The sequence below is a fragment of the Ochlerotatus camptorhynchus genome, unplaced genomic scaffold (assembly GCF_037179485.1).
Source record: "Ochlerotatus camptorhynchus isolate MF236.1 unplaced genomic scaffold, CSIRO-AGI_Acam_v1.1 ptg000434l, whole genome shotgun sequence".
NCBI lineage: Eukaryota > Metazoa > Arthropoda > Insecta > Diptera > Culicidae > Ochlerotatus > Ochlerotatus camptorhynchus.
The window spans coordinates 4,785,780-4,799,498 of NW_027040920.1; the positions used below are offsets into that span (position 1 = coordinate 4,785,780).

The window sequence follows — 13,719 nt, forward strand, 5'->3', positions numbered from 1 at the left end:
CCAGCTAGGAGAGCGTTCAAGACGGAGAACCACCATCGAACATCTGCGGAACGAGAGGGACGAGATAATCAACAATTCCGATACGATTCGTGATCATATGGTTCAGTATTTTTCTGATCTCTATACACGGGAGAATGTAGATGACGATGTAGATGAATGATTCCAATGTGAAAGAGTCATACCCGAAGAGGACGCTGCAAATGAAGCCTGTATGGACGATATCACAACAACAGAAATTCTCTCTGCCATCCGAACGAGCGCATCGAAAAAATCGCCAGGTCCCGACGGTCTTCCGAAGGAGTTTTACCTACGGGCTTTCGACGTGATTCACCGCGAACTGAATTTAATCCTGAATTAAGCCATCAGATCAAACATTCCAACCCAGTTCGTCGATGGGGTGATCGTGTTGGTGAAAAAACGCGGTGCGGGGGACACCGTGGGTTCATATAGACCAATTAGCTTGATCAACTATGATTACAAAATCTTATCTCGAATTTTGAAGCACCGTCTTGAAAATGTGCTCCGTGCTCATTCCGTTCTGACAGGATCACAAAAGTGCTCGAATGCCGGGCGCAACATATTCCAAGCCACGCTCGGACTAAAAGATAGAATCGCTCATCTTAAAGCAAACGGAAGGTAAGCTAATTTCTTTTGATCTTGATCACGCGTTCGATCGTGTTAATCAGCAATTTTTATTCAAAACGATGCAAAACCTGGGCTTCAACACGGCAATGGTGAACCTACTCTCTCGTATATCTACTGCTTCCTCATCGTGTTTGTTGATCAACGGACACCTCTCTGCACCCTTCCCGATCCAGCGATCAGTTAGACAAGGCGACCCACTTTCTATGCATCTATTTGTAATATATCTGCACTCTCTTATACGGCGACTAGAACAAGTGTGTGGAGCTGATCTGATGGTCGCATATGCAGATGACATCAGTGCCACTGTCACCAGTGTCAATCAGCTGAAAATTGTAATGGTAGGATCAATGTAGATGAACTGAATTTCAACTGAATTTCAACCTTGAAGTCGGTGTTTAATACAATTATGTAAATAATTTTAAATAAGCAAAGAAATGACCAATAAACATATTTTTACAAAAAAAAAAAAAAAAAAAAAAAAAATCATGGTATCATAACCATAGGATTTTCTAATCTAGTCACAAATCATTTGTCCAGAAAAAAACAGACACACATTTCAAGAATCAGAAAAAATCAGACACACGTTTTCATGGCTTAGCTTAAAGTTTTCCACGCACATGATGTCAGAAGTGAGCATTGATCAAAAATGACATGGTAACTTCTAAGGTCATTCATGTCGGTTTGTTGGTGAGGAAACTTTTATCTTGTCTACACACTTAGAAATACCTAATTTTACACGTGACGGAATCTATCTTTGACATAAAGGATGAGACGTAAACAAACATGTCATGTAAAATTAAGTGCTCCGAGACTGAAAAGTTCGTTACTCAACGAAAAGTACGTTTGATTGAGCTGAATTTCGCGTCTATTATAACTCAATTTTATGTCAAAATTGACGCTCGTATATGTCAGTCTCAGAGCACCTAAATTTACATGAATTTTTTTAAGTGTGTAGATCCTGGATTATCACTAGAAGATCTTTATTTGAAATCTGGTACCACCTTGTGATGTGAATTCCCCATTTAAAATGTTCATGATGATGAGATGAGTATTTTACATCCATTTGAACAATTTTGCAGAAGACAGGAAACTGCTATCTGGTCTCGATCCTGAGTTATCACTAGAAGAACTTTATTTACTCTGCCTTGCGGGTCAATTCTCAACTAAACTGTTCACTTCTGAAAGGGTCTTGTCCATTTGAACAACTTTGCTCAAGACAGGAAACTTATATCTAATATGGATTCTAAGTTAACAATGAAAGAACTTTATTTGTGCTCTGATGCAACTTAGCGAATCAATTCTGAGCTAAAATATCCACTGTCAGACGGATATTGTCCAGCTAAACAACTTTACTCAAGGCTGAATCGATCTATCTGGTATGCAGGATGATTTACATGTTTTCGAAACATCATAAAACACGGGGCCAAAAAATCAATATAAAAAATTAAGTATGGGATTCGAACACTGGGTCCTTGGCGTGGTAGATTTATTACTTCCTAACTAGACCAACTCCGCTTGATGAATGTTTTATTATAAGTATCTATCATATTCTTGCCAATGGCATGAAAATAATATTCTCGTGCAACACGGCTCGATCCGTGATAAAGACATTTTGTTAGAAGCAAAGCCTTCATTTAATTGCAAGAGAGTTATTTAAAAGTATGTTCAATTCCTTATAAGAAAACCTGTACCTATTTATGAGATGTCATAAAAAAGTGTTTTCAACATTCTAACAAACCTAAAAAAACCTCATAAGAAACTGTCAATCACTACGTGAAGAGACAGTCCGGTTCAATGGCCCCGTCAATGTCCACGCCAATCTGGAAAGTACAGAATTTCTTCAAGAACTTTATAAATTCAACTACGATTGAGGCACGTTTAAATAACATCTAAAGATAAAAGCAAAAGAAAACTATTTTGGAAAATGTTGAAACCTACGAAGTATGAAGAAAACATCTATAAACCTCATATATAACGTGGGATGTTTTCTGCATCACCTATTATACATTTATAAAACAAGCCGTTCTAATTCTTTTTTTCAAAAAGATGACTTTATGGTTATTAAAGGTCGGTTATGTGTTCTTCAGAATTGTCTTTAGATCGTTCATTTATTTGCTATCCTTTATCATTTGATCAACTATCGGTAAATTCAGCATCGGTTCCTAATTGGCTCTCTTTCTCTTTCTTTCTCTCTTTCTCTGTTTTATCTCATTCTAGATGATGATGGCAAGGCACGTTTTGACGATTCGAAACTGTCGCGGCATCACTCGCACTCCCTCAACGGAACGGATGCAGCCATAATGCATCTGGCCCCTCCGCCCCTCGAAGCCGTCGGGTCCGACTTCAATACCATTCAAACGTCCTCGGAACACAATCGAAACTCTGTGAGCCGTTCAAGTCTCATGGGTAAGTTTCGGCTTGTGTTGTGGCTTCGTGTCCCCCCTACCACCTCTCGCCATTTTCTTTACCTTTCACATACAGACACCGACACACACACACTGAACCGTCTGTCAACACCATCACACCAGTATACCCTTTCTCCCTTCAATCTACCGCATTCAAGTGATTCAGCTCATCCTTGCGCGACGCCATTATCTGATTATCTCCCATCCTTGATCACGTCCTTGTCGTTAGCATTTTGTTGTAGTTTTTGCTGCTGTCACGTTCGTTTATTTTTTTGATTATGTGTGGACGCATTGCTTTCCATTTGAACAGCTAAGCTGGCCAGCGTCGGTGGTGGACCGATAAAGTCAAGATTCGGTCCTAAAACTACCCCGATCCTTGGATGAGGGCAAAAGCATAAAAATAACTAAGGCAGATAAATTTAAATTTTCTTCCATCCCATCTAGACGTGGACATGTTTCTTGTCGCCGGCTTGCGTGTAATCATGGTAGTTGTAGTTTTTTAATGGTTTCGTTGCCCTATTTCCTGTGTGTGTGTCCGCACATACGTAGTACCGTTTCCGTTCTAGTGTCCGTTTCGTACAACCCCCATCAGTTTCCATCCCCATTTGAACCTAGTCATTCACTTTCTTCCCTTCCACTGCCCTTTTGTGTTTGAATGGTTATGTTGTACATTCAGTACATGTACCCTCCTTGCTGCGCTATGTTGCCCGGTCATATCAAAGCCTGTACGGTCCCATCCACTTCTATAGTATGTGTGTTTGTGTGTAGATGAAAAGGACAGTAATTTAGACATTATTTTTGGGCCATGTTTATTATACATGAATGAGTTAATGTAATCACAACATTTCGTATGTTACAAAGGGCGTAAAGTTGTGCTTGCTTCTCTATTCTTTGCTGCATAATGGCCCTACACACAAAGCACCGCCCGGAATGGCTACATGGATAACGATGTTTCCGGTCGTTTCGGTTCAAAAACTGCATACTCATTCTTTGGAATGGATTTGACTTCATTGGACGCAAGCCTTAAATTTAGAAGAACTAGAGTACATTCGAACAAGATACGTGATGTGATACTATGAGCCTGGGTAGTTTTGTAAAATGGACAACGGAAAGACAGCTGATAAGATGTTTCGGCTAGAAATTATACTTTATGATGTCGTTGGTGAATGTCGTGGAAGATATTAAGATAGTAAGATAAATTATTTTACGTTCTTGAAGGGATATGGACAGGGTTACTGTCCGTTACTCTCGCATGAATAATGTTTTATGGGATTATGGAATCATAAAATATTATGATGATATTTTGTATACATTTATAAGTCACATAAAAAGGATGTAAAGTTCGTGTTTGATACATAAAACCTGCCAATTTAACTTTATGAGAGTCACTTATTGTCACTCTTTCAAAGCAACATTGGCAAGTTATATGAGTACAACACGTTTCTAACAACCTTTCTAATAAAAAATATCATTATAACATCTAATTATTCGATAATACACAACCCCCACAGTTATGGATCACTTTGAACTAAATAGCTTAATTTAAGAAAAAAAAAAAAAAACAATTTAGTTGTGATTGTATTTTTCCTAACTCGGTGATGTTCGGAAAATGTTCCCGAGTGCTTTTATCCGGCTGATCCATAATTTTGATACATAGATTTATCTGTAATCACACAGATTTTTTTTTAAATATTTTGATACACATACATATTACAGATTTTTTAAACAATATGCAAGTGTAATATATTTTATTTTATTTTTATACATAATAATTCCGACAAATAATCATTTCTTCTTTTTGAGTAGCTTTAATCCACACATTCCACAATGGTCCCAAAGCCGCATTTAGGAAGACAAAAATGTTTTTGCTAGAACCATTGGTTTTAAGCAGTGCTGCGATTTGTCATTTACATTGAGAAAACTTCAGTGGATATAGACAAAATTCATTTCAGCAGCAACACTGATAGAACTGAAAATCAAAATTTCCTTTGTCAAAATATCACTCTTTTCTTTGTCAGTGACAAAGATTCCCTTGGTGAAAAAACTGTGAATTTGCGTATTCTGTGTCACATTATTGTTCTCCAGGCTGATAATGTTGATGATTCGTATTCACTTTGATGGTTCTATGTAACTGTTTTGCTAAATTAATTTGATTTCGATAGTAATTCAGCAAATGAAAAAACTGAACATCGTCGTCACTGATAGTAATATCACTGACAATTGACATTGATTGCTACTGATGGTGACTCTCTGCTGAAATGAGTGACCAGGGTTGTTTTGTTATTATCAGTTTTTAGTGTCGAAATTTTGCAGCACTGGTTTTAAGCATATATATGTAATATTTTATAAGGTTTGTAACACATTCCAGTAGGCCATGTTTGATGTCTTATAATGTATAAGCTAGGGTAAACCGTAGAATGAAGGTTATCTGTAATTATCTTTTCATTCATTGATTTCTCACAAAAACTTTGTTTGAGACACTTTTAGAACTTATGATAGGGCACATTTTCGCAAAAGCGATCAAGAAACTGTCTTTAACTAACTCTTCATTTGAAGAGTTATGGCAGTTTTTGCATAAAAACATAAATTAAAAAAAAAATAAATTAAATTATTTTAACAAAATCTGCTCGTGCAGTTTTCTCATTGTGCATGGACAAATCAACGATCTTTCGAATGGAATCGGTTTGTTTCTTTTAGAGATATTGACAATTGAAAAGTGCCATTTTTATTGAAGAAAATCGCCTTTAACTTTCGAATAAAAAAGTTCGCAACTTGGTTAATGGTTGTTTCAGCATAATTATTTACCATTAAAAGCTCTAAAAGTGTCTAAAATTTCGTTTTTACGAGAAATTAACGTGTGAAAGAAAATCATAGAATACCAATATATCAGGGGCCACCTAACCTGCTTGTTTGAAAAAATCATAGCTATCGAACCACAAGAGATGGAAATTTGGTGTCTTGGGTAAATTTGCTGCAAATTTATTGTTCTGTAACTTTTTAGAACATTGCGTTAGTTTATCTCAGGGTTTAAAATTCTCTCGGGCGAATCACCCGGGTGCGAGAGATATCATTCTCTGGGGTGAATCTCTGCTTGTCTCCTCAGAGATTTATCCTGGCACCACTGGAGAGATTGTTAGACACAGCACGAGAGAGTGAGAGAGTTGACTGTTCATTGTTTGTCTGTTTATACACTTACTTCCATGAGAAAGATGATAGCGCCAAGGTGTTATTGTTTCTCCAATGATTCCGGCAGAACTTTACGTGAGTGAGTGAAAACATCAACGTACACTCAAAAAATATTGAAAGCTAAATAGTTTAAAAGTTACGCTAAATCGCAACTCCCCGTGCCGACGCAAAGGTTGGTATTAGTATAAAAATGATTTTGCCTGTCATAGTATAAAATCTAAATATGCTTGCAATGCATACATACGGTTTATTCGAGGGAATGTATTTTCTGCTGCTTTTTCGTGTAATGCTTAATATTACTGTTTTTAAATAATTAAATTATAGTTGTAATTAAAGCAAAAGCAGTACCATAAAATTATCATTATCGAAACCCAGGTTTACCTGACGTTTTAATCTTCGATAAACGGTTAAAACTTGGGTCTACCCGGAATGGTAATATTCAACGCTTTGGCCGTTAAGTCGAACAGATAGAAGAAATTTCTGTGCATCAAATCCATAAGCAGTTTATTGGCTAACCGATACAGGCTTTGATTCCATTTCCGGCAGGCTTATATGCTTCTTTCGATCAATGAGCGGACGATGTTTGCAGAACCATTTGAGAACGTTACCACATTCAACGTGAACTGAAAAACCACTACGAGTGCCATCGTGTTTGACATTGTCATTTTGGATCATTTTTGTATACATTGATCGAATTCCACTCCGATAATCGGACATAGTATAGTTTTGAAGAAAATATTGTTCGGACCAATGTTTAAATTTTGATTAATAATAAAATCAATATTGGTTTTGCAATATTTTTTAAGTGTACACAGCCTTCTCACAGGCATCTTCGACGTGGCTGTTGAAGTTTAGAGTAGTAGAAGGAAACGAGCAAATTGTTGGCAAGCTGCTTCACGAAATAAAGCCGAAGATGTTTCACGTGTGTTAATGGGATTTTTTTTGTTATGTCTTTTCTCGATTCAGATCAAGCTATGTCCTCATTCATGTATATTGGAACAAAGCAGGCAAACAATATATCATTATCCTTCTACCACTCCGATCGAGCTATGCTACAGAGCGAGTTTGCCATGGTAGTCGTAGCAACAGTTTTGTCTGTATCGTTAGTTGCTTTATGTTTTTTGGATTCGCTGCTCCCTAGTGATCACTCATACGCTCCGGTGTGTTGGACTGGTGGAGGTGAGAACGTTATAAACTGTATTTCAAGAGCAAATTTTCATTATGTCGTAAGTAACATTCGCACCAATCTGAGAAAAATAAAGTTTTGTTTTGATGACCGAAAAGTTATTCCTATTTCCAAGTAAACACATATAATCTCATAGTGATAGCAATGTTTAACATATTTAGCAGGGTTTTAATCATACAAATGCAAATCGCTAGCTTTCATGCTAAAAAAATACTGGTTTTTGAGTCAAAAGTTATTATACGTCGTTTGGTGGCCCCTATTGTTACTTAAGTCAAAGTGTATTTACCAGGATATTCGGGAGAATTATCAATTACGTCTCCTTACGTGCAGCCCATTCATCATTTTAGAACCACCGAAATCATCTTAGCAACAAACAGTTCGATTTATTCACTTTAATAATGAGAAAGCGAAACGACGAACGTACACTTTTCACGGGTTCCTCAGCGCTGTTACTTAAGTCAAACGGCATCTCCATAGAAATTGGGTGACTTAAGTAACATCGAAAACTATTTTGATCGGAAGGTGATTACGTCAAAAAGCAATTCGACTGGTAAATAAATTTAAAAATGGGATTTGATCCTATATTCGGACAGTATGTAGTGTAATAGCAGGAGAATCGATTGACACTGATAGCTCGACTTTGTTTACCTTTGTTACATTCGACGTAATGAAAATTTGCTCTTGATTTGTTTGCGAAGTGGGAGAAGCGGTAGAAAGTGAAAACAAAAAAAATCTCTTGGATGAGTTTGCTTTTGTCATAGTGCGAGGGGTCTTTACAACTCATCACCCTGCTGACACTGGGTAGAATGGCATTCCTGGTTTATCTCAAACAATAAAAAAGTTCGCAATTTCAATTCAACCAATTTTATGTTCCACCCTTATCTTACTAATATAAAAAGATTGGCCAAAAAATATGAAGAAACTTTCTCGAAGACATCATATGCCTAAAACCAACGGTTTAAGCGCAAACATTTTTATCTTCCTAAATGCGTCTTTGGGACCATTGTGCATTGGCATCAAACCCAAAATATTCAATAATTTTAAATATACTTCTGATAAGAGATGTGCGCCGTCGCTCCACGCCGACACCACTGCCACTTTTCGGGCCACGTCACCGCCGACACAATTTTATTGGCACGCCGATTGTTCAGAAATCGTCACGCCACCGGTCTACGATTTCGCACGCCGACGGTAAATTCTTTACAGTGCATAGAGCTTTTTGACGTTTAATCGGCGCGCACTACTGGTCAATTTAAATCGAACGAGTGTGAACCATGCATTCATCCATGTTTGCTAGATAGAGAAAGACGATTAAACGTCAAAAATGTCTCTACGGCTCTTAGGATGGCGTATTCTTTATTTCATACTTTAAATACAAACCTTGATATATCACTTTTGACGAATCGTCTCTTCGACTCACTGTGTTATGTCAAAGAGAACACCCATGTAACCATACACAGCAAAAAAAATGTAAAATCGATCAACGTTATTCAAGCTGATGTATGAAATAATGATGTAATAGCAAAAAACATATACAATTTTACATCAATAGATGTAATTTTGTTCGCAAAATCGATGTACATCGTAAAACGTAATATTACACAACCGGCTGAATGACCTCTGTGCAGCTGTTTGGATGGAGTATTCAACAACTTTTTTTTCTGTGTAGGCACGTTATTTCGCCTTTTTGGCTACACAGATAAAAATTCTGAATTTTAATTGTGATGTAAACATTGATTTACGTAGAATTGTATTTCATTTCACGCAACCGAGCAACTTGCAAACAATGTTGTATACAAATATGGGCTTTTGTATACAATGTTTGCTACACTGCATGAAATGTGTCAGAACTTTACATGATGTATAATGTAAACGTATATGATATGTGACGCTCCATTTATGTGCGTCATATTGAACAGAAATTTACACTACTTTTTCGAACTGTGTAATACGGGCCTCATCAGAACTTACAAACACCATATATAGCCAAAAAGGCGAAATAACGTGCCTATGGTTACGCTGTGAATTTGTCATCTCTTTCATTCTCCTACTGTTCTCATGCAACAGCGAGTGTGACGTCAAACACGCTTTTTCATTTCCATTAGACGGCGGGTGAAGTCCTTGACATCGATCACTTCCTATTGCATTTTCACTTATAGACGATTTGAACTTTTTACTCCCATGGCAAAAATTAAAATCAGACAATTTTCCATCAAAAATGCATTTTAATGACATTTGACAACGCAGCCAATATCTGCAATCTATTTGCTACTTCCTTCCAAGAAATTTACACCTCTTTTCAGAAGATGATCGTGATCGTGATTATTTTGAATTCATCCCAGAATGTATTAGTGATAAACAAGTTAATCAAGTTAATGTGCAGGATATTATGGCAACTTTGAACAATTTGGATGCTTCCAAAGGCTCTGGACCAGACGGAATTCCACCAGTATTTATGAAGAGCCTGGCACTGGAACTAACAGCTCCATTATTCTGGCTTTTCAATATGTCACTAGATTCTAGAATCTTCCCAAAAACATGGAAAAGCTCTTTTCTAGTGCCTATTTTCAAAAGTGGCAAAAAATCTGACATACAAAATTACCGAGGAATTGCTATTATTTCCTGTATCCCAAAGCTTTTCAAAGCGATCGTCAATGAAAAACTATTCAATCAGATCAAAAACAGAATCACTAACATGCAACATGGTTTCTTCAAAGGACGATCTACTAATACAAATTTACTTGAATTCGTCAACTATTCTTTGGTTGCAATGCATAATGGAAACCATGTGGAAGCACTCTATACAGATTTTAGCAAAGCATTTGATCGTATTGATATACCCATGCTTCTTTTCAAATTACAAAACAAAGGAATTGAACCTGGACTTCTCAAATGGCTTGAGTCATATTTAACTAATCGCCAACAAATAGTTAGATTCAAAGGTTAAAAATCAAACCCTATTACTGTTACTTACTATTTGTAAACGACATCTCCTTTATTCTTATGAATTAAAAGGAAGATGTTAAGGCAAGTAGAAGCCAGTCAAATTTTAAAATCAGTATTTTGTTTATCTAATTAATATATTTCTAATACAATAACCTCTTTGCACATGTGTTGTGGTCTATTCAAGTATAAATTGTACCAAAATATATTCTAAGTGAAAAAGAAGAAGTTCACCACCCCAAAAAAATTAAACTAAACTTATGAATTCAAGATTTTTCAAAAAAATAACGGAAAAAGATTTAAAAAATACCTATCTTGTTTTTTTTTTGAGATTCTTAAGAAAATTTAGGTGTAAAAATTTTAATTATATTTTATTATTGAACAAATTTTGGTATAAAACAAAAAAGTAATGTAGTTTTGCTCGTGGTGTAGTGGTAAGCATGACTTCCTCTCATCCCAAAGAACCTGGGTTCAAACCCAGTCAGCGCAGCTGGAATTTTTTGAGGCATATTCTCTGATCATGCCTTCCTTCGGCTGTTGGGCTCCGGTTCATGAGTTTGACGGGTCGATAGGCAGGGTTCAGGTGTGGAAGCTGCCTCCCTGGCATCGGTAGCATTGGTACTCAGCACGGAAAACAAGATCGACGGAAAACAAATCAAGGGATACAAATAAGAAAATCCTTGGGAGAATTAAAAAAAATGTTGTTGGGGTTTTCTAGGGAAATTAAAAAAATCCGGGAGTGGAAAATCATGGTATTGTAAGACTTAAAGCTAACTTAATTTTAATACTACTAGAAAAAAAAAACTTGAAACTTGATGACAATCCGTAAAGTTTTAAAAGATTCTGGCACCCTGCATACATTATTTATAAACATGTTGTATTTTTATACAAATTCACAATGTCCAGCTAATCAGCGTCTTACATATTTCTCCATATTTTTTGACCCCCCTCCCTAATTCTAAATCTGGATACACTCTTGGTTGCTGAAGCAATCAATCGGAAGCAGATCATGATTCAAAAATAATGCTTTTTTTCATTTTCTATTGTTGAAGCACAAGTAAAATGATCTCATTGTCTTGCTTATTTATACAAAAGAAAGTTTCTCATGGCCACCACTCTTCTATGCCTGACGGTACGGTAGCACTTTCTCTCCAGCATCACATCATGATAGCTTTCGTTTAATCCGTCCATGGGATAAACATAAACTTATCATCTACTTCCAATGTCGATAAAATTTATGCTCAAGTTACCACTTTTCTTTCCTTCCTTACTTTGTTGATTCATTTTTTTTTTTCTACACCTACATCGAAAAAAGTGTTCTAAAAGGAAAACATAACCTACTTTTCCTCGAGCTTATATACGGCTACATCTTTAGGTTGAATCTCCTGATGACGATAAAAAAAAAGCTAAACTTGTTTCTTTCTTATTCTTCTCTTTCCATGCGTACGACCAACTACAAAAAAAAATCATAAACCAACCACCCTAAACCGAAATCAGATATCGTCAGTGCCAAGCTCGGCATGACCGGTACCCAGCTGGGCCAGAGCATCTCGCAGCAAGGATTCTTCTCGTCGCGCGATAGCCTGGCAGCGTCGGGTACGTCCCGGCCAGTGCATTCCCATGTGTCCGCCACCACCTCGGAGATGGATCTGTCCCGCAAGGACCGCAAGCGGGAACGGAGCAAGCTGAAATCGGGCGACCAGCCACTGCTTGGGTCGTGGGGCCGCAGTGGACCCCGGGAATCCGCGGTACACACCACTGCAGCTGCAGCCGCAGCAGCAGCGGCTGCGGCAGCAACCCGAGCGTCGAGTAACCATCTGGCACCACCGTGCGGAACCGGAAGCACCTGCAACGGTGCCGATCGATACATGTGAGTAGGGTTTTGATTGCCCGTTGATTAATACAATATCAAATGCTGGTTACTTTTCTACTATTGCTGGAATTTTACTACGGATTATATCGCGTTCGTTGTAATCTTTCCTTGTTTCGTTTTGCTTGAGTTTTTTTAAATTTAAATTTATGTACTGCAAATTTTAACCAAACTCACGTGCCCATAAAAAAAGTTAACCATTGAGTAGAACTTGCATTTCTCACCGCAGTAATGGCGCCAACAAATTGGTTTACACCTTCTTCCGACCGCAATTTCCTTTCCAAGTTCAAGTGGAGAGAATCGAAGCAAAGTGAGGCCGTGGCATCGAAAGTAGAAGAAAAATCGACTACAAGCTATGTGGTTGTGGTTGGATTTATTGTGGGATCTTGATCTTACATAAATAAGAATTTATTCACCTATTTACTTGCCTGGAAACGCTTCGACCGTTAGCCCGATTGGTTTGGCAAAATCTCATTACGGGAAGCGAAATAAATAAGGTTAATGCGCGGGGGATAACTGGGGCAACACGGTAGTAAAGTAATCTTCTACGTCAAGATATTGCGTCCTCTCATTTACGATGTTTCGTTCGATAAAGTGATAATGAATTGCATGAAATAGTGAGTATTGCTGTACTGTAACCTGTAGATGACCGGTTGGGTGACTTGAAAGAGCTCGTGAAATGCATGGTAATTGCATGTCCGGATGAACAGTAAATCACACTCAATTCTCAGTGAAGGAATAATTCTTCGTTAGAAAACTTGTGAACTTGTAATATTTATATGCAAGTGATATTAATTAATCATGATTTATCATGAAATTAATAGATGGCTCCCTGGCACTGCGGAATATCCTTATCGCTTTATGTTCCTGGCTTAAGAATATGGAATATTATGAGCCCGTTACTAAAAGTGGATTGATTTACTGATAAACTTCAGCGGATTTCAATTTATCTGTATCACATTCATGGAAAAAATATGGTTAAATTCTACCGCATGAAAACATCAGTGCCAATTCTACCACCTTCCACTCTGTCCAATACAATAATCCCTCCTTTTATGCGGTGTGTGATACCATATATTTATATATTTATTCATTTCGTCAAGCCAATGTAGACTACATGCAATGATTGTTACAATGTTTACTTACATACTATGCATAATTTATATTCTGTTTTAGCTACATGTTTTTACCTGCAGTTGAAGTAGACTTTTACTACACCAGATGTTGAATATATTGATTTAATTCTGGAATTCTTCTGCATCGCTAAAATTACTTGTTTCCATGAAGAGTTCCATGTCGTCTGCCTTTTTAAGCAGTCTTATTTTTTAAGTAGGGGAAATGTAGGTAATGTCGGCCTACATGTCCCTAATTTGGGCCCATCGCTAAAAGTCTGCTATTTATCAATTTTATCTAAATGAACGCGTTATTGGGACGTTACTAATGGATATTTTTGGTTGCTATTGAAAATTTAGTTGATTGCTGAA

At 37.1% G+C, this 13,719-nt stretch overlaps 1 protein-coding gene across 1 annotated transcript in view; it reads left to right on the top strand.

Annotated features, from left to right (window-relative positions):
* Positions 1 to 13,719, top strand: part of LOC135711676 (cyclic nucleotide-gated cation channel alpha-3) — a 484,096-nt gene that overhangs the window by 300,766 nt on the left and 169,611 nt on the right. The window contains exons 4-5 of the mRNA XM_065234596.1: positions 2,863 to 3,051; positions 11,863 to 12,235. Coding sequence (XP_065090668.1) covers positions 2,863 to 3,051; positions 11,863 to 12,235 — 562 coding nt within the window. The remainder of the gene's footprint in view (positions 1 to 2,862; positions 3,052 to 11,862; positions 12,236 to 13,719) is intronic.